General features: G+C 58.5%; 1 protein-coding gene across 2 annotated transcripts in view; it reads left to right on the top strand.

The window, feature by feature from the left end:
• Window positions 1–20,519, top strand: part of DAGLA (diacylglycerol lipase alpha) — a 67,977-nt gene that overhangs the window by 38,930 nt on the left and 8,528 nt on the right. The window contains exons 1-16 of one of the 2 annotated variants that reach the window (XM_050756882.1): window positions 501–773; window positions 1,893–2,031; window positions 2,474–2,685; window positions 4,663–4,764; window positions 5,250–5,388; window positions 7,793–7,880; window positions 9,938–10,072; window positions 10,712–10,789; window positions 13,112–13,236; window positions 16,635–16,788; window positions 17,328–17,411; window positions 17,506–17,583; window positions 18,028–18,108; window positions 18,962–19,104; window positions 19,466–19,534; window positions 19,915–19,987. In XM_050756882.1, the coding sequence (XP_050612839.1) occupies window positions 1,937–2,031; window positions 2,474–2,685; window positions 4,663–4,764; window positions 5,250–5,388; window positions 7,793–7,880; window positions 9,938–10,072; window positions 10,712–10,789; window positions 13,112–13,236; window positions 16,635–16,788; window positions 17,328–17,411; window positions 17,506–17,583; window positions 18,028–18,108; window positions 18,962–19,104; window positions 19,466–19,534; window positions 19,915–19,987 (1,656 nt within the window). In that variant the 5' untranslated portion in view covers window positions 501–773; window positions 1,893–1,936. Of the gene's footprint in view, window positions 1–500; window positions 774–1,892; window positions 2,032–2,473; window positions 2,686–4,662; window positions 4,765–5,249; window positions 5,389–7,792; window positions 7,881–9,937; window positions 10,073–10,711; window positions 10,790–13,111; window positions 13,237–16,634; window positions 16,789–17,327; window positions 17,412–17,505; window positions 17,584–18,027; window positions 18,109–18,961; window positions 19,105–19,465; window positions 19,535–19,914; window positions 19,988–20,519 lie in introns of those variants that run through there. The other variant, XM_050756883.1, reaches the window with a different exon arrangement.

The following is a 20,519-nucleotide window of genomic DNA, read 5'->3' as shown; positions in this document are numbered from 1 at the left end:
CCCTTCTCCACCGGTCTGGCCAGATCAGAGCAGGATGCAGAGCCACAGCACCTGCAGGGGCGTGCTGCTCCCCCATCTCTAGATTCATTCCATTCCATTCCATTCATGTGAGGGGCTCCTGGGAGCCCCGACAGCCCCCTGAGCCCGACCCGGCACTGCGCCTCACCCTCTGAGCCACCTGGAGGTGGGGAGGAGGCGGCAAGACCAGCTGTTGGCAGCTCTGTTCTGCCCCAGCCCAACTGCCACCCGTGGTGCTCTGGCCCCCTCCTGTCCTATCATGTCCAACCCTAATCTGAAGCTGGTGCTGTCAGCCACATGTCACAGGCACTGCTGAAGCCCCGCCCCCCTGCAGTCCACAGACCACCCCCCTTCCAAGCCCAGCCACCCCACCACCATGCTCCCTCACTCTCCACCCTTCTCCCCGCTTCCCAGAAGCTGAGCTCCGACTCCTCCTTGGAGAGAGAGTGGGATGATGTCACTTCCTGAGGGTGGGGGGAGGAGTAGGCACGACCCCGGCAGGCTAGCCCGCCAGCCCGCGCCAGGCCACAGCTCGCCAAGTGACTGCACCGGGGATAGGGAGGCGGGCCGGGCGGACATGCGGGCTGGCCACCCGGCCCCACGCCCTCTCGCCCACCCTGAGGGCTATGCCCACTGGCCAAGGGAGACTTGGCTGCTTTCTCCCCGAATGATGCCGGGCTCCTCGGACACACATTTTTCCTGGAGCCGCCACTGGGGAGAGGAGGATCTGCCGCCTGCCCCGGACCAGGTGCCATGTAAGCCTCTACTGGCCTCAGGGGGCAGCTGCCCACCAACTTGGTCCCCAGCCCCCTGCAGCAAGGCTCCCTCTCCACAGTTTAGTGTAGGGCTACCCTAAATTCCTTTAGGGGCATCTCTGGGGACCTAATTCCCTCTTGGGTCGCCTCCCACCCGTGCTGCCTCTTTTCTGTTCGGGGTGCTGAGGAGTGGGGGCCCTGAGTTCCTGGGTACTCTTTCCTGAGCTTGCTCGAGGCTGATTTGAATTCAGCTACTTCAGAGAGTTGGAAATCCAGCTGTAAAAGCTGCATGGCTCAGGGTGGGCTTGGGAGGTATGGTTGCCGGGAGGGTTGTTACCCCAAAGGGCTCACTCCATCCTTCTAGCAGTGTGGGGTGGAAGGTGTCCCAAGCCCTACTCCTGACCCTGCACCTCAACCGTGCCCTTCCCTTCCTGGAGGCATAGCTGTGGTGGGGACTTCTGTCTGATGGGTTCAAAACCAACTCATAGAGCATGCTCTTGGCTTCTAGCAAAGCAGGAAACTGAAGCCCTCATTCAAGAAATGCTTACTGAGCACCTGCTCTATGCCAGGCACTCCTCACCCTCCATGTTTGTCAGTCCCAGCTGCCAGCTATACAGGGTCCCTTGCCCCCACCTTCCCAAGGCCGTCAGCTTTCCTCCTTCACTGCCAGGCTTTGTGCTATTGGATGGGCTTGTTCTTGGTCTGGGAAGCCCCTCCCTTGACTCCAAGGGCAGTGTGCACTGGGCCAGGTCTAAAGATTATAGGGTTTGAGGGCTGGGCTGAGGGTCCCACTGATCCCATGAAGGAGGAGAAAGGGGGTCTTTAATAGAGCTAAACAGTGACTGTTGGGGTAACCCCAGGTAGAAACCAATCCCTAGGGGCTAGTGCCAGTCTCGGGGGACAGGAGAGACCCCAGAGGGAAGGCTGAAGTCTGTGTCCTGCTGCTAAGGTCCTTTGTGTTGGCTCCTGCCCAGAGATGGGTCAGCACTTCCAGTGGCCAGCTCCAAAAATGCCTGTGCTTCTGGCCACACCAGGGACTGGTCCCGTGGCCCAGGAATGCAGTGGCCCTGGGTGCTTTCACCTCCTCAGGCAGCTACAAGGTCCTCTGCTTTCTTTCAGGAGGTGAGCACCAGGTCCGCTGAGCCTCTGCAGAGCCGCCAGCCATGCCCGGGATCGTGGTGTTCCGGCGGCGTTGGTCTGTGGGCAGCGATGACCTCGTCCTACCGGCCATCTTCCTCTTCCTCCTGCATACCACCTGGTGAGTCCCCAGGCCCAGGGGCACAGGCCTGGGTTTGGGGAGAAAGGCCTGGAAGGAAGCTTTCTGGCCATTTGTTCCTCCCTGCTTGGGCCCAAGTCCTGACCCTGTCATGCCCCCAGCTGCCTGGAGGAGGTGCCTGAAACATCGAGCCCCTTAGGGCAATACCCACATGGAGCCGAGACCCCTGCTACCTTTGCTGGACCTGCCCTCAACACTGGGGGGAGTTGCTGCCGCTGTCTCCCCATGGCTAACCCTGAGTCTTTTATTGGCTGCCCATGCCCTTCTAGGCATTCGATGCCAGGTGGACTATGGTCTTATGGAGGAGGCGCCTGCTGCCACCCCACCTTCCCCTGAATCCGGGCTGGGGAAGGGCCTGCCTGCTAGTGGCATCTTGAGGTGCAGGGGCCTCCTGGCCTCGCTCACATGGGCATTCCTGTGACAGGTTTGTGATCCTGTCCGTGGTGCTCTTCGGCCTGGTCTATAACCCGCACGAGGCCTGCTCCCTGAACCTGGTGGACCACGGCCGCGGCTACCTGGGCATCCTGCTGAGCTGCATGATTGCTGAGATGGCCATCATCTGGCTGAGCATGCGCGGGGGCATCCTCTACACGGAGCCCCGCGACTCCATGCAGTACGTGCTCTACGTGCGCCTGGGTAAGGGCCACCCACCCTGGGGTGCTGCCCCAGACAACTCCCACCTCTCCATTCATTCAGCCAGTATTTACTGGGCACTTGTTGTGAGCCGGGCCTTGTTTTAGCACTGGGGTACAGCAGTGAACTAAGGCCTTCTATGGCTTACATTCTAGACTAGGGGTCAGCAAACTGCAGCCTGAGGGCCAAATCCAGCCTGCTGTATGTGTTATTAAATAAGGTTTTGGGCCATGTGCGGTGGCTCATGCCTGTAATCCCAGCACTTTGGGAGGCCGAGGCAGGTGGATCACAAGGTCAGGAGTTCGAGACCAGCCTGGCGAACATGGGGAAACCCTGTCTCTACTAAAAATACAAAAATTAGCCAGGTGTGGTGGCACACGCCTGTAATCCCAGCTACTTGGGAGGCTGAGGCAGGAGAATCACTTGAACCCGGGAGGCAGAGGTTGCAGTGAGGCGGAGGCGGAGGTTGCAGTGAGCCAAGATCGTGCCACTGCACTCCAGCCTGGGTGACAGAGCAAGACTCCATCTCAAAAGAAGAGAAAATAAGGTTTTATTGGAACATATCCTTTCAGTTAGGTATTGTCTCCAGCTGCTTTGCCTTACAACAGCCGAGTTGAGGAGTCCCAGAGTCCAAGATGTTTACTCTCTGACCCTTTTCAGAAAAAGGTGCTGACCCCATCCCAAACCATGTGCATCTCTTCAAAGCACGTCTTCCTTGTGATCCTTCTCAAAACAGGCCCCCTGCTTCCTGGGAACCCCCTCAGGGGTCTGGGCCAGCTCGCCAGGGGACCAGCCTGTGTCCTCTTCCTGGGCTTAGGTTGCAGCCCCTTCTTCTGGTCATTTCTAGTGAACACTGCTCTTGTGCTTCTGTGCACTGGGCTAAGCCCTTTTTCCTGTGTTAACTCACAGGGAGCGGGTGTTACTGTTCTCCGTTTATAGATGAGGAAACTGGGGCCCAGACTTAGCCCCCCTCAAGGTCACACAACTAGTAAGCATGTAAATATTGGAAATGGGATTTGAACCCACGCTGTCTGGCTCCAAAGTCTGGTCTCTGAGCTGCCACACTGCTGCCCACAGAGCTGGGGCTTCCCAGGCTGCCCTCCTGAGGCCAGCAGATCTCCTCAGCCACCACTCCATACCCCTCCCCTCCAGTCTTGGCCCCTGAGGGGCCTGAGCTGGATGCAGACCGGCTGCTGGACCCTTCCCTTCTCCTCCATCAGGTTCCAGAGGCCTCTTGCTGGGAAATAGTTTCCATGAAGTGAACATGCTCTCATCTAATTTTTGCACAGTCCTATGACATAGATGTTGTCACTCCCATTTTACAGATGAGGAAACGGAGGCTCAGAGAGTATAGGTAACTTGCCTAAGATATGTCTGATTCCAGAGTCTGGACATATGATTCTGAAATCCTGAGAGAATGAGGAAATGGGCCGGGCACGGCGGCTCACGCCTGTAATCCCAGCACTTTGGGAGGCCGAGGCGGGTGGATCACTTGAGTTCAGGAGTTCAAGACCAGCCTGGCCAACATGTCAAAACTCCGTCTCTACTGAAAATACAAAAATTAGCTGGGCCTGGTGGCGGGTGGGTGTAATCCCAGCTACCCTGGAGGCTGAAGCAGGAGAATCGCTTGAACCCAGGAGGCAGGAGTTGCAGTGAGTCAAGATCGCACCATTGCACTCCAGCCTGGGCAACAAGAGCAAAACTCCATCAGGGAGGCCCTGGGGACCTGAGAGCACAGAAGCTCGGAGAGGTGGTGGGCCCATTGCAAGCGATCGGGCAGGGGCCAACAGGAGCAAATGGTGACAGGACAGGCTTGGGCCTGGGAGGTGGGGGTGGGGGAGTGCTGCTGGCCCACTGCCTCTGCCTTTGCTACTGAGCTGGCTGAAAGCCCCACAATAGGAAAGGCCAGGCCAGGGTTCTAGGCCCTTCCCTGGGGGGCAAGTGGCAGCCATCCTTCAGCCAGGCCTGCTCTCCTTGCAGCCATCCTGGTGATCGAGTTCATCTATGCCATCGTGGGCATCGTCTGGCTCACTCAGTACTACACCTCCTGCAACGACCTCACTGCCAAGAATGTCACCCTCGGTATGTCTGGGTGAGGCCTGCTGGAGCCTCAGCAGCCCCAGGGGCACAGGGGACAGGATCAGTTTAGAGAGGAAGAAGCTTGGGTATTGCCAGAGGGAAGTGGCTTCTCTGGGGGCACCAGCAGGTTGACTGGGCGAGGCTGCTTCCCTCACCCTTGAGGCCTGCCAACTACCCTTGGGGGACCCTGGTCTGGGGTGGGCTGCGGCAGGCACAGAGCTGCTCAGGTCAAGTCAAGGCTCCTCAACACCTCCTTGGAAACCCACAAAGCTGCCTGCTCTGAGCCAAGAGTGGCCCTCGGGGTTGTGGGTGGGCAAGAGGGTGGCCACGTATGTGGCCAGAGACTGGGACCAGGGGCTTTGGAGCCTGGCTTTTGTCCTCAGCAGCATTTGGGGTTAGGGAGCCTCCAATGTCCCTTTCTTCAGAGCGGGTGAGCCAGAGAAGTGTCCCCAGCGCCTCTGCCTATTGCCTCCCACTGCTGCCCGCAGGAATGGTTGTCTGCAACTGGGTAGTCATCCTCAGCGTGTGCATCACTGTCCTGTGCGTCTTTGACCCCACGGGCCGCACCTTTGTCAAGCTGAGAGCCACCAAGAGGAGGCAGCGTAACCTGCGGACCTACAACCTGCGGTCAGTCAGCGGGCTGGGTGGGCAGTCCCAGGGTGGGCTTTGCTGACTGGTGGGCAGAGGTCTCCATTCTCCAGGAGGCTATCCCAGGCCTCCCAGACTGCATGCCAACCTCGTGTGAGCCATGGGCATTAGTCAAAGGGCTTAACTGCTCCCTGCCTCAGTTTCCTTGTCTATAAAGTGGGAATAACAATTCTTGTCTCGTGATGTTGTTGTGAGATTTAACCGAGATGATACCTGCAGAGTGACTAACACAGTGCTCACACGGGGTAAGTGCTCAGTTAATAGTAACTGTTGTCATCGTTGTCACTGCTGATAATAACAATGATAATAACAGTGACACCAAGCATTGCGTGTAGTAAGTTACAAGTCCACCAGACAGCTGTCATCTTCCCCATCATATGGGTGGAGAAACTGACATACAGAGAGATGATGGGACTGGCCCGAGGTTGCACAGCTCGAAAATGGTAACACTGGGAACTAGCCCAGGCTGTCTGGCTTTAGAGTCCTTGCTTAACTAACTGTTAAATTAGGCTAGGCTGCCTCTAGGATTCAGAGATTGGGAGAGGTAAGTCAAGGAAAGCTTCCTAGAGGGCATGAATTTTGCATGATGTTTTAAAGATGGGGAAAGTGTGCCATGGCAGACAAAATGAGAGAGGGCATCCAGGCAGTGTCACAGTCATTTCTGTTTGTTGAAAGAAAAAGACAGGGGCTTCCAGGGTGGGTCCCAGTACCTCCTGTTAATGGGGCTTCTACAGTGCATTATGTAAGGAGCTCCCCATGCCGAGCCCTTCACACAATTCATCCATTTAATCCCTTTGTGAACCCCGGCATGGTTGTGAGATCCATTTCACAGATGAGGAATCCGTGTCCCAGAGAGGGCAGGTCGCCTGCCCCGGGTCGAGCTGCTGACGTGCAGAGCTGGCACCACACCTGCAGCCCAGAGCAGCAGCTCAAGCGCCCTCACCTGGGGAGCAGGCTGCCTGGACCCCCCGCCGGGCAGGAATTCTCCCCATCCCACCCTCCTGCGCTGCTGTGTTCGGCTCCCCGTGGACCTTCCACGTCAGCTCAGCACTGCAGCCAGAGCCACACCCGTGCCTGCTCTGGCCACGTCCCAGCCCAAAATGTCAGGTCTAGGAGCCAAGGCCCCATAGCCCATTTTCCCTCCCAGCCCAGCTGGCCACCACCACCCATCCCACAGTGCTCTGGGGAATCCTGCTTGGCCAACACACTGTCCCTTCATCAAGCCCTGGAAGGTGGGACATTGGTTTTGGATATACAGCTGTCCAAGTCCCTAAGATCCAGCAGGTCCCCAGAGCAGCAATTCCCTGCACCCTTCCTACCCACCTTCTTTAGCCCTGGAAGACCCTGTTGCCCTCCTCGTGGCCATCTGCCTTATGGAGCCAGGGTTGGAGAGCAGGAAGCGGTCCTTAGAGAGACGGAGGAGCCAAGAGGCTCAAAAAGGGCCTGGCCTGTCACTCCAGATGGATGTTAAGTGCCTTGAATGCATCTGAGGGCCACCCTTACCTTCCTCTCCTGACCACCCAGCATCAGGCTTTTAAGGGGCCAGCACATGGCACAAAAGCAAGCCAGCCCCTTCTTGCTCGGTTTGGAGGTCTGCACTTTTAACGTTGGATCTGTTGTCTTTACGCTCAAAACACACCGACTGCAGACATCCAGCCTAGGAGGAACCTCTGTGAATAACTGGCGCATTGCTCTGCCTTTGGGTACAGACTCCTGGAGACCCTGAATCTCCATCCGAGCAGCCAGACCCACTGGGGGTGGGGTTGGGGGGTGAGAATAGACAAGGGCAACCATGTGGGTGAGGGATGGAGCCCTCTGCCTAGGTATCAGATCCGAGGAATTGGGAAATGCAGAGCCTCATTTAGCCCCATAAATTTCCTGTAAGTAGAATATGTAAGTGTCTGAAATCCTTTCTGGGGAAAAGCAGGTCTTTCTGGAAGGTCTGTTCCAGGCCTTAGAACAAGACGACAGAGAGGCCCAGTACCCTGCTGACCTCTCCCAGGGTTTGAGTCTTTGGACACCTGAGCTGCAGGGTAGCCCCCACTTTGGGCTCCCAGCTCTGAAGCCCCAGAGCCTGCCTGTGTTCGGTCTTCCAAAAGCCAGGTCTCTCCAGCACTCCCTCTTCCACCCACCCACCTTTGGCCAACAGCACACACCATCTTAGGCTAGCAGGAGTCCGTCAGGCAGTGCCGCTGCTGGCCAGCAGCCAGGCCACTGGCCACCAGCTCTGACAGGGCCTGGGCCCTGTTACCCCCAAGAACCCCCTGTGGGAACCCTTTGGTAAGGTCCTGGGAACAGGCTGCCCTGTTTCCAGAATGTCTGGGTCCCAGCTCTTCTGGTCCAGCCCTCTGACCTCACACATACCGCCTCTCCTGCTTTGCAGGCACCGCTTAGAGGAGGGTCAAGCCACCAGCTGGTCGCGCCGGCTCAAAGTGTTCCTCTGCTGCACGCGGACGAAGGACTCCCAGTCAGTAAGTACTGGGAGGTCGCTCCCCTCTGGCTCACATCCTGTGGTCAGGTGATTAAGGGGCTGTTTGCTCCTTTGGCAAAGCAGGATGGGGCAGGGCTGGTGGGAAGGAGCTGGGTTTCCAGCAGCAAGTACAGCCTGCTCACACAGGGCCTGTTATTCACTGAGCCACTCGCTCCAGCGTGCAAGACCGCGTCCACTTGCTTTGTCAAGGGAACAGAAAGCTGTGAAGACTGCATCGACTCCCTTGGAACTTACACTGTAGTTTAGGAGAAGAAATAATGCAGAGTCAGGGTGACCTAAAGACAAAGAAAAGTAGCATTTCACCAGCAGCAAATTAATCAAGAAGGCCTGGCAAAGCCGATAGGCATTTAGCACGGTCTTAGATGGGGACACATAGCCTTCAGCACCTGGGAGCTCGGAGGAGTGGCCAGAGGGTCAGACTTAATGCCAGCGCGCTGCAGAAGGAAGACACGGCCAGCTGGGGGTGGCCCCCAAGGGGAGGGAAGGGAAGCAGGCCCCGGGATCCTCCAGGGGCGCCCCGCAGCGAGCAGGGACCTTAGAGATCATCTAGTCCCACCCCTCATTTTACAGATCAGGCAGCTGAGGCCCAGAGAGGTGGAGTGACTTGCTCAGCGTCCCACAGCTAGTTAGTAGCAGAGCCAGTGAGGTCAGGAGACCACTCCTCCCTGAGGCAGACAGCCAAGTGCCTTCCACGGAAGCCACCGGGAAGCCTCGAGTGGCTCCTGCCCACCAGCGTCCCCTGGTGAGCCGTAGAGTGAGTAATCAAGTGTAAGAAAGCCCCCGAGTTCCCTGGTGGGCGGGGAGCACCCCCTTGCGTCTCTCTGGGGCGGTCTGAGGGGTCTGGGCTGTAGGCAGGCCATGTAGAGGGCAGAGAGCTGGCCCCTGGCGGATGGAGGCTGGGGCTGCTGCGTGGAGGGCACGCCCGCCCCTCCGGGTGCACGGGCAGAGCTGGGGCTGTTGTCAGAGTCTGGGGAAAAGATAGCAAGCACATCACAGCGGAGCCCCAGGGCAAAGGTCCCGATAGACACTGATGGCCTCAGGGGCCAGGTCCGGTCCCAAGCACGTTTTAATCAGCCTGTGTTGTGTTGCTTACACTTTAATTGGATGCCAGTATTTAAAAATCAGGGGTGTCTCCATAAACTTCTGTATTTCTAAATCTGGTGAAGTGGGTCCTGGAGGGCCTCCGGTCAGCTGGAGCTGAGCAGTAGCTGGCTCTGTTTGGCTCCATTCGGCATTTGAATTTGCAGCCCTTGATTGATTCACTTACGAGTACCAAACATCCAGGGGCGAGACCCGGTGAGACCTGGCCATGTGGTGGTTCCCACCTCAGCGTCTCCTGACAGGTTAGGGAAGAGGCTTGGGGCTGGGGCTGCAGCATGGGGCCAGGAAGGGAAGACTAAGAGTGCACCAGCCAGCAGGGCTCGCCTCCTGGCCTGAGGCCCAGACATGCGCTGTCCTCAGGCCAAGGACCTGGAGAGAAGCCACAGGGGGGCCACTGGACCAGAGAGAACACCCCCCTTCTAGGGCACATTGTGGGGATCACTGAGCCAGCAGCCTGTGGGTAGCTGGGGGAGGGGACCTGAGACCTAGCAGGCTCCACAGAGGCCTTAAGAGGGACTTCCAAGGTCCCAGCTGGTGGGGCGAAGGCAGCCAGGAGCTGGCTAGAGGAGAAATGAGCCAGAGCCGCCCGGCCTTGATCCTAGCATCTGGGAAAGCAGAAAGGAGTGACTCAAGTAGGTGCCTGCTCTTGGTAGACAGTGGGCACCGTGCAAATTCCAAGGAGAGGAGAGGGCTGGGAGGCTACTGCCAGGTCTAGGAGCCCAGAGCCCTCGGCAGGGCCCTCAGGGTCACAGGCGCACAGGGCCGCATGGGGTCAGGCTCAGCGGGCGCTGTGGAGGTGCCAGGGAGAACCTGCCCAGGGGATCCCCGAGCAGACACCTGCTTCTGCAGCGTCCCAGTCCTGGGGGATTTACTCCTGGCCTCTCGTCCTCTCTCCTGCTCCCCTGCCACTGCCTCCTGCCTTCCTGGACCTCATAGGATGCCTACTCAGAAATTGCCTACCTCTTTGCGGAGTTCTTCCGGGACCTTGACATTGTGCCGTCGGACATCATTGCTGGCCTGGTGCTGCTCCGGCAGCGGCAGCGGGCCAAGCGCAATGCCGTGCTGGACGAGGTGAGCACTGCCAGGCCCTCTCCAGGTCACCTCTCCACACCACCCTCCTTCCAAGCCCCTTCCCTGCAGCCCCTGCAGCAGAGGACTCGGCTCCCATGCCGCTCCCCAGTGACCATGCACCCTCTTGCACCCTGGAGGTCACCTTTTCCTCTGGCTCCCCCTGCCTTCCTGAGCTTGTCCTTTGGCCAGGCTTTCCGTGACTACTATTCAAGGGACTTTCCGGGCCATGCATGGCTGCCTCTGGGGCTGGCTCTCAAAGGACTTCTATCCGCAGGCTTAGTGGACGCTGTGAGCTCCCGAGTTGGTCTTCTATATGGCTGCTCTGCCCACCCCACATCCCCCCCAGCACACCAACCCCAGTTAGGGTTTCTGTGTCTCATACAAAATACCCTCCCCCTGCTGTGGGCCAGGAATGTCCTCAGGGGCTTGGTGTTTTGGGTAGAAGGAGAGCATCTGGAAATATGGGGATACCTCAGATTTTGGAAAAGTGGCTGAATCCTGGAAGAACTAGAAGCTGCATGCCCTTTGGGCTTCTTGGCCTTTGGGAAGCAGGTGGACACCAGGGCCTGGGCCCCCTTTCCCGACCATGCAGCTGGGCCTGGGCCAGTGATTGTCCCTCTTCACCTGCCTGTCTTACAGGCAAACAATGACATCTTGGCCTTCCTGTCTGGGATGCCGGTGACCAGAAACACCAAGTACCTCGACCTCAAGAATTCGGTGAGTCAGAGATCAGCTCTTACCCCACCCCATCCCCATCCCTCGCACTCTGCCACAATGACCTAAGCAAACTCCTCCCAGCTGCCCTCGCAGTGCCAGCCACATTGCCCCTGCCCTGTCCCCCTCCTCCAGGCTCTCCGGAGAGCCTCTCTGCTCAGATCATGCCCCTCACGAGAACCACCCACCTCACACCGATTCTACAAACAAATCCCCTGAATTCCTTTACCAAGTTCAGAAGTGTTTGGTCCTGGCCTCTTGAGATGACAGAGTGCTTCACCAGGGTGAGCTGCTAGGATTTTTGCTGCTCCTGCTGCTGTTATGAAACACAAGGGGCGTAGTACTTGGGTTTCCGAGCTTTTTTATAGTGGAACCTTTTCTCAATCGTCTTTCGTAGAAATTCAGTGTGTTATAGGGAAAGGTGGTACCAGTACCATGGTGGGAGGGCCCCAGCCCAGGGCCCAGCACAGCCCAGGGCCCAGCACAGGCCAGGGCCCAGCACAGGCCAGGGCCTAGTACAGCCCAGGCTGAAACCACAGCTGGCAGCCGGGAGAAACAGGCCCTGCCTTAGGAAGCAAACGATTGGAGCATGCATCTGCCCTGATGCCTGTCTCTGCGACCTCCAGCAGGCCCCTCATCGCCTCTGAGCCTGATCCTGTATCTGTGAAATGACGCTGGGCACACCTTCTACCAGAGCTGTGCTGAGAGGATGCGAGCCATTCCCATCACAGTGCCAGGAAACCTCAGTGCCAGCCAGGATGCTAATGGAAAGGATTCCGTCTCTTAGAAGTCTCAGTCCTTTAGGCCACATGTGCTGTCTTGCACCTGCAATCCTAGCACTTTGGGAGGCCAAAGTGGGAGGATTGCTTGAGGCCAGGAGTTTGAGACCAGCCTGGGCCACATAGTGAGACCCTGTCTCTGTAAAAAAAAATAAATAAATAAAAAATAAAAATAGCCAAGCATGGTGGCACATGCCTGTGACCCCAGCTACTTGGGATACTGAGGTAGGAGGATTGCTTGAGCCCAGGAGATCAGGGCTGCAGTGAGCTATGATTGCCACTGCACTCCAGCTGCACTGTCCCTTAAAAAGAGGAAAAAAGCCCCCAACACTCAATCCTCTAGAAAAGCCTCAGTCCTCCCTGCCTGTCCCTACTCCCCACTAAAGCAGGCATTTGTATCCTCTCTGAAAACAGCCATATCCATAGTAGGTGCCCCAAACCAGCCCATTTCTGCTTGCCAGGCTCTGTCCTGGGTATTCTCACCACCCTCTCCCTCCCACTCCTCACAGGGAGCGGGCAGGGCAGACAGCTGTGACTCCCATCAAGTGACTCCCATTGAGGTGCCAGGGTCACACCTGCCACCTGGCAGAGGCTGCCAGGGCCCACCCCATCCCCAGGGCTGCCGGGAGCTCCCGACAGGGAGAGGATAATTACCTCCTTCCCACTCTCGTTCCTGAAGAGCAGCTGAGCTGGCCAGGGATGTTTCCACCCCTCCGGGCCCTGATCAAGGTGCTACCTATTTCACTTCACAAGGTGACTAATCACCCTCCTTAACTTTTACAAGGTGACTAATTCCCTCTCCCAGTGCCTGGGGCACTCGGGAAAGACTGGAAGCTGGCAGACACTTTGCTGGGACACCCCTGCCTCTTCCTCCCTCCACCCCAGCAGCCAATAACCTCCTCAGTGTCAACAGTGGCCGCCGGGCCTCAGACACACTGACTTTCAAACTGGCGCCTTTCTCCGGAGAGATCCCAATCTCCCACCACCGCAGCCCCTGCCCGGAGCCCTGGGAACCTGCAGCTGGCTGAGTCAAGTTGAAGGCTCCCGATATTTGCAGTCAAAGAACAGGAGGGCCAGAGATTTGGTGATTGGTCTCCTGGCCCAGCGTGGCTGCCCTGTTGCTCAAGGCCCACACACCCCGCCCAGCTAGAGGGCCGGGGCCTCTCAGGGCTACATTTTCCCAGCACTGATTGCTGAGTTGGGGGGATTACTCCTCACGCCCCTCAACTCTTCCCTTCTCTGAAAAACAGGCAAGGAAATGGACCAAATGATTTTCTGTCCCCAAATCATTAATTCTGAGACTGGAGCAACAGGACAGATCTCTGAGGATTCGTGTTCTGGTTGCATGGAGATAATTAGGGAAATGCAATTATCACCTGGAGGAGTGGCCTTCCTCCACGGCCTGGGCCCCACACCTCAGCAGGGGACCAGCAGCGCCTCCCTGCCTGGGGGTGGGTCTGCAGTCTCCCACCCTGGGAACTGCTGGGCCCTGAGGCTGCAGGCGGGAAGGGCAGGAGGTGACTGCCCTCTGCCTCCTCTCTTCTAGCAAGAGATGCTCCGCTACAAAGAGGTCTGCTACTACATGCTCTTTGCCCTGGCTGCCTATGGGTGGCCTATGTACCTGATGCGGAAGCCCGCCTGCGGCCTCTGCCAGCTGGCTCGGTCTTGCTCGTGAGTACCCCGTCCCGTCTCCTGGCGATTGCGCCTCTCCTCCCGGGTGGTATGTGAGGAAGGGCTAAGGGGCTGCACCCGCTGCTTTGCCCTGAATGGCTTCTTTTCTGCGCCTCTGTGGGCCTCAGCCTTTCTAGTTCTGTGTTATCCCTGAGCAGTGAAGTTGTGGGCTTCGGAGTCACACAGTTATGGGTTTGAATCCAGATGTTGTCACTTGCAGCCTTGGGCAAGTGGGTCTACCTCTTTGAGCCTTGGTTTCTTTATCTGCGAAGTGAAGATGTTGATACATACCTCGTGGAATTTTTTGGAGAGGGCTAGATGAGATATTGCATAACACCCATACTGCTGCCTTCCCTCCCCTTCTGGCGTTCTCTCTCTGCCCCCTCAGCCATTCCCTTCTGCCCACATCTTCCCTTCTCTCAGCTCCCCTCATGTGCTCTGCCTTTCTAGAAGAAAGGACTTTCCTGGTAGGGAGGCCCCATCCATAGAGGTCTCTGGAAAGGCACCAAGAAGGCCTGTTACTTAAAGGCTCCAACCTTCTTCGTAGGGATCTGGGAAAGGCCTTAGCCCCAGACCTGGCCTGCAGCCTGGCTCCGCCCTCAGCCCACCGCTTGGGGACTGGGTGGACTCTGCTTTCCTAAGTGGGCCAGAGAAGGGCACCTGCTCCAGGAGGAAGCCCTCCCTGTCCTGGGTGTCTCCGCCCTCAGCTCATGCCAGGCAGAAGGAGGACAGCTCCCTGGGCTCCCGTTCTGGAAAGACTGGCATTCTGGGCAGCAGCTTCTTTCCTTGACACCTCTGCCCTTGGGACCCACAGCAGCCACACCTACTCTGCAATGCCCTCCCTGTCCTCAGAAAGCTGAGTGGCTCTCGGGGCCGAACCTCATCATCCCTCCAGCAACTGATCAGAGAGGACTAGATCACCTCATGCCCACTTCCCATCTTTGTCAGCTGCACGTGCCTGGCATTCTTGCCTGCATCCCTGGGAGTCCCAGCGATGGCAGAGAACTTCTCAAAATGAGCACCAGGCTCCATTACTCGCTGGCAGTGTGAGGACATCTCTTGGAGCCTCAGTTTCCTAAATTGTAACAGGTGGGATCTGTCCTGCCTGCCCATAGGGTGTTTCAGAACCCAGGGCGTCACTGGCAGGCAGGGCTCTTTGGTGCTCTGCAGACAGGAGGGATGCTGGTATCTGCATTAGGTGCCTTCGTGCTGCAGAGAGAGCAGAGTCCCTAGACTCATGAGGGCCCAGCCAGGCCCCTGCCTGGAAGAACCAGGTACCTGTGGGGCTGAGAGAGGCAGGCCTGCAGCCCAGGGTGGTAGGAGGAGGCCAGAGTCCAGTGTCCTTCTCAGTGCCCCAGCCTGTCCATAGCAGCCTGGCCAGAGGGAGAAGGGCTGCCCATCTGCCTCAGGCCCAGGCCTCTCCCCTGGCAGCAGTTCTCAGCCCATGCAGAGCACAGCAAGCCAGGCCTGCTTCTGGCTGGGCCCCAGCCCTGCCCTGGATGAGCCCCAGCGCCCTGCCTTCCAGGGTGCTGGCCCTGCTCCCCTGACTGGTCCCCCTGGCCTGCAGATCACTGACTCAGAGGCAGCCCTGTCACCAGAGAAGGGAGGAGCCACCCGTTATTAAGAACTTATAATAGGCCAGACCATTTCTGCATCTTGGACCCTTGATCTCACACCACCCTTGTGAAGTAGCTGTCAGCACCTGCTCTTACAGAAGAGGAAACTGAAGCTTAGAATGGCTGAATGACCTCCAGGCCCTTACAGTCAGGAGGTGACACTGCAAGGGTTCAAACTCAAGCTTCCAGTCTCCAAAGGCCACACTGTTACAGCTTCATGCTCAGCTGAGGTTGAAGAGGGAACAGCTGCCGAGCACAGGAGCTCAGCCCCTAGACCCTGGCCCGCCACCACTTGACCTGCAGTGGGGGAGACCATGCTGTCCCATTGTACATTGGGGTTGTCCCCTCTGCAAACACTGTGGATTTCTCAGCGAATCCTCTCCCCATTGGAAAGTGTGTAATAGTCACTCAGGTGATGTTCCAAGTGAAGACAAACCTCCCAGCATCGCCAGAATCCAAGCTTCTTAATAAAATCTCAGCTGTCATCCCGTGACAGCTGGCAGGCCCAGTCACGTGGGCTCCAGCGCCTGGTGCCCTAGCCATTGGGTGCTGGCTCCCTCTGGTGGCCTGAGGCGCAGCTGCACCTAGTCGGGTGCCCAGCTCCCAGGCTGCCTCATCCTCACAGGGGAGGCTACTGTGTGCCTGGCACTGTTTGGGTGCTGGGGATACAGCCGTGGACCTCTCTGTGGTGATCACTGCCCAGCAGGGAGGTGGACAGCACATAGACAAGGCGAATAGGGCACATGGTGGAGCAGATGGGCGCTTTGGACCCACATGAAGCCAGGTGCCTGGGGGCCTGGGGAGCCCTCGCTGTTAGATGAGGTAGCAGGAGAGACCTCACTGTGACAGGACATTTGAACAGAGGCCCAGAGGAGCAAGGGCCAGGCCACGCTGTCTCAGGTGCTGCTGAACATGCCGGCGGCAGATCAGAGAGACCAGGGCCAGGTGGGGTACACAGGGTGTTGCTGTAGGGTCTTAAAAAGAAAATGATGTGGCTCGACTTCTCTTAAAAGGGCCACTCTGTTGCTGAGCTGAGAGCATAGGGGCAAGTGCAAGGAGGCCAGTCAAGGCCACTATGGCGGTCCCAGGCAGAGCTTCCAGGACGGGGGTAGGGGAGGTGAGGGAACGCCTGGAGTCCAGCTCTGAGTGTGAAGGGAAGCCGAGCACGTGTACTGACCGAGTAGCATGGCCGTGGGGGTGAGGGCTGAGGAGCCACAGACAGCTGCAAGCCAGAGGCCAAGCAACCAAGGGGCCTTGGGAAGACCTCAGGAGGGTTGGGGTACACAAGCAGGGAAGGGGTTTGAGAGCTGGCAGGTTGTCAGGCCTCCGAGGGAGGTGTTGGCTAGGCCATTGGATGGAAGCATCTGGGGGTTGGGGCAGGCCTGGGATGGATTCCTGAGCATGCAGATGGTGTCTGAAACATAAGACTGCATGAGTGCATGGAGGAGCCAGTGCCCCCAGAGGGACCCCAGGACCTCAGTGTTGGGGGCATCGCTGAGTAGGCCCTGCCCAGAGGGGAGATCCCAGAGGGGAGGGGGCCCCAGCCAGGTGGGGAGAGGGAAGGGCCCACAGGGTCAGGTGCTGCCAAGAGCTCAGTTAAGAGGAAGGCTAAGAGTGTCCAGTGGATTTGGTGACGTGGGGGTCACCAGGACTTAGCAAGGGTGATTTGGGAGAGGCAGTGGGGCTGAACGCCCAACTGGAACTGGTTCCAGGGACGGTGGCAGGAGACAGTTGTTCCCTCAGGGACTCCCTGGCCCTGAACTCTCTGTCACCCTACCCCAGGTGTTGCCTGTGTCCTGCGAGGCCGCGGTTCGCCCCTGGAGTCACCATCGAGGAAGACAACTGCTGTGGCTGTAACGCCATTGCCATCCGGCGCCACTTCCTGGATGAGAACATGACTGCGGTGGACATCGTCTATACCTCCTGCCACGATGCGGTGAGGCCAGGCAGGGCGGGAGCTTCGTGTCTGGAGCAGGCAGCTGAGGGCCTAGGGTGCTGAGGCTGTCCTTCCAGGCCAGCAGGAGCCCTCGCTTGGCTGGCGCTGGCTGGCTGCAGCTTCCAGGCATCCCTAGCTGGGCAGACCAGAGGTGGCCCCCTCCTCCCCGGACCCTGGCCTACCTGCACCACCTCTGGGGCTGGGAAATCTGACATCAACCCCACACCCAGTGTTTGGGTTGCCGGGCCCTAGCCCTTTGGGGAAAGGAAGTGAGGGCAGAAGCAGGGAGGGGCAGACATCACCTGGACTGAGGGGCAAGTGGTGGCACTCAGGGCTGCCAGAGCCAGCAAGGAGCTGGGAGGGCAGGGCAGGCCTGTGACTGGGGTCGGGAGGAGATCCCCAGTGACCCTTTCCAGCGGCAGAGGCCCCGTGGCTGGTGGAGCCAGAGTTCCTGGCCGGGAAGGAGACCTGCCTAGGTCACTTTCCCCGAGTCTGGCCCCACCGGGGCCACTCAGGCTCACGAGCTGCCCACCTCCTAGGTCTACGAAACGCCCTTCTACGTGGCGGTGGACCATGACAAGAAGAAGGTGGTGATCAGTATCCGGGGGACCCTGTCCCCCAAGGTACGCTGCCCGTGGCTTCCAGCCCCCGGGGGTGCCTGCCTCCCTCTTCCTATCCTCTTTAGCCCACCCCTTACCTGTCTCCTCTCTCCCCAAGGATGCCCTGACTGACCTGACGGGTGACGCTGAGCGCCTCCCCGTGGAGGGGCACCACGGCACCTGGCTAGGCCACAAGGTACCCCACATCATGGACCCCAGAGTCCCTGGGCTTCTTTCCTCCCCTGCCAGCATGCAGAGGCGTGTATTGTTGGGGGTTCCTCCCTGCCTGCTGGGCTCACTGGAAGAGATTGGTCAGAGAGGCATGGATTAGTCTGGAAGGCCTATGCGGCCCACTGCTGCGACCCCCACTGCCCTGCCCAGCCCAGAGCCTGTCCATGGAAGAACCTGAGAGGCAGCTGGGAAGTGATCATAGCAGCTTCATTAGCCACACCACCCCTCTGAGCCTCAGTTCCCACCTGTGAAATGGAAGTGACACGGTCAGCATGTCTGCCAGCCGGGTTGTCACGAGGCCCAAAGGGAAAAATGGATGGGGCGGAGTTCCTGAGCTGCAGGTCACTGTGGGTTTGCTGGTCACTGGGAGGCCTCCCACCAACACCTGCTTCTGTTCCTGCCCACCCAGGGAATGGTCCTCTCAGCTGAGTACATCAAGAAGAAACTGGAGCAGGAGATGGTCCTCTCCCAGGCCTTTGGGCGAGACCTGGTGAGGCATTTTCCATGACACCAAGCCCTTGTCACACCTGGGTCCCCCTCCTCCAAGGCAGCAGAGAGAGGAGAGGATGGATGGGTGATGGAGCCTCGCACCTCCCACACAAGCCAGGCTCCTGCAACCTCTTCGAGCCTGGCTCCCAACCCCTCCTCTTTTGTGCCAGGTCCCGTGGGCGTCCTGCTCCGCCCCACCTACAGTCATTGGGCACCTGATTCATGCCAGACACCAGCGGCACAAAGATGATTCAGGGCAGGCGGCTTTTAAGCTTCCTAGCTGCAGAATCATTTGTCAGAAGGAAACATGGAGAGGCTCAAAATACAGAGCAGAGAGAAGTGGGGAACTGAGGGAGGGGCGGGAACTGAGTCCTGCCCACTGGCCACGGTCTGTGCAGGTAGCTCCTGAGGTGCCACCAGCTGCCCTTTCCAAAGCAAAGCAGGCTCTGGCCTCAGGAGACTTCAGTCTAGTAGTGAAATGGTAGAGAGGTGGGGTCAGGTAACCACATGTTTATAGCAGAGTAATCACTGTAGTGATAAAAAAAACTCCATCCCAGGTACAGATGCAATGACTAGAGGGAGCGAGCCACTCCTGGAAAATCAGGAGAGCTTCCCTAAGGATGTAACCTCTGAGCAAGGTTTGGAAGCATAAGTAAGAGTTTATTAGAACAGTCAGCCTAAGCAGTCGCTCTGCGGGGACGTAGCTTGGTTCTCTGTGCCCCAGCATTCACACAGCACAGACATGATCCCAGGACTCTGGGAAGGTGGGAAGACCCTCTGCCTCCCTTGGGTTGGCTAAGACAGTCACTTGGCAGGCAGCGGGGCAGGGCTCTCAGGCTTCTCTCGGTCTCCAGGGCCGCGGAACCAAACACTACGGCCTGATTGTGGTGGGCCACTCTCTGGGTGCGGGCACCGCTGCCATCCTCTCCTTCCTTCTGCGCCCACAGTACCCAACCCTCAAGTGCTTTGCCTACTCCCCGCCAGGGGGCCTGCTGAGGTGAGCCATCTGGGGCCTCAGAGTTGGCTGGGGCAGTTGGGACCAGTGGAGGCTGAGGGTTGGCTGGTGCTAGGGGCTGGACTGGGAGTCTGACTTCTAGTCACATGGAGGTCTGGGAGTGGCTTGGAGAGTGGAGGGTGGGGGCTCTGAAATGCCGTGCGCCCCCCAGGATCTACCAGCAAAGCCTTACCAGCGGGAAAGACAGCGTAGGGGGCAGGCAGCCCAGCCTGCCACCAGCCAGCTCCCCGGGACCCAACCCAGGAGTGCAAGAACAGGGCTTGCTCGTGGCTGGGCCCCCCGATTCCGGAACGCCACCACCCCTCCCCCTTGGCCTTAGCTTCTGCTTCGGCTTCCCTTGCAGTGAGGATGCGATGGAGTATTCCAAGGAGTTCGTGACTGCTGTGGTTCTGGGCAAAGACCTCGTCCCCAGGTGAGTCCTTCCCCCGACTCCACGGTCCCTTGCCAGGCTGTTCCTCTCTCCTCCAGGCCTCTCCCCACCCCCCAGCCCCTGTGTCTCTCTCACTCTGATTCCTGTCTCTCAAGGGACTCCATGCCCCTCCCCACCCTTAGCTGCCCAGTGGTGAGAAGCCCAGGTGAACGCACGTGCTGGTGCCCTCCCTGCCTGTCCTTCCACTCCTCGGCTCTGCTCTGGGGAGCTGCTCTGTGGATGCCTCTCCACCCCATGACCCTGGCTGATGTGTCTTCTTGTTCCAGGGGCTAGGCGTGTGCCTGCTCCTCCGCCCCTCGCCCTGTACCTCTCATAGCCCCTGACCAGGCCTGGCTGACGGCCCTGTCTCGCTCCCTCCCCAGGATTGGCCTCTCCCAGCTGGAAGGCTTCCGCAGACAGCTCCTGGACGTCCTGCAGCGAAGCACCAAGCCCAAAGTGAGCCCCCGCCTGGGCACCCTGCCTCTGTGCAGCCTCATCTGTCCCTGCCCTTGACCCCCACTGGTTTCTTGGGACAAAGCACAAAAGGCCCTGCCATGGGAGGCCAGGGCAGGGTGTGGCTGGTGTCATGGGAACTTTAGGATGTCAGACCCTCAGCATTCCCTAGGCTCAACCCATACAACCCCTGTCATTGTGCAGATAGGGAAACTGAGACCCAGAGTGGGAGGGACTTGCATTTGCTCAGATAACAAGTTAGAACAGAATCAGGATGGGAAGCGAGAGGCTTCCATCACACAGAACTGGGAGCTGCCCACAGTCAGGAGAAAGCGATCTGGAGACTTTGAGCGGTGAGGAAAGGCCTCTGCTGAAGACTGAGATTCCCCAGGCTCAGAGAGGGCTGGGAATGACCTGTGGAGAGGATTTGGGTACAGTTTGTTCTCATTTTCTGCTGTGGCCAAGAGGAGAGGGTCAGCCCTTCCTAATCCGCATCAGGTCTCTGGAGGACACTGGCGGGCGGGTTGGCCAGGTG

The sequence above is a fragment of the Macaca thibetana genome, chromosome 14 (assembly GCF_024542745.1).
Source record: "Macaca thibetana thibetana isolate TM-01 chromosome 14, ASM2454274v1, whole genome shotgun sequence".
Classification (NCBI taxonomy): Eukaryota; Metazoa; Chordata; class Mammalia; order Primates; family Cercopithecidae; genus Macaca; species Macaca thibetana.
The sequence above is the reverse complement of the archived record's forward strand: the minus strand, read 5'-3'. Positions and strand labels throughout refer to the sequence as shown.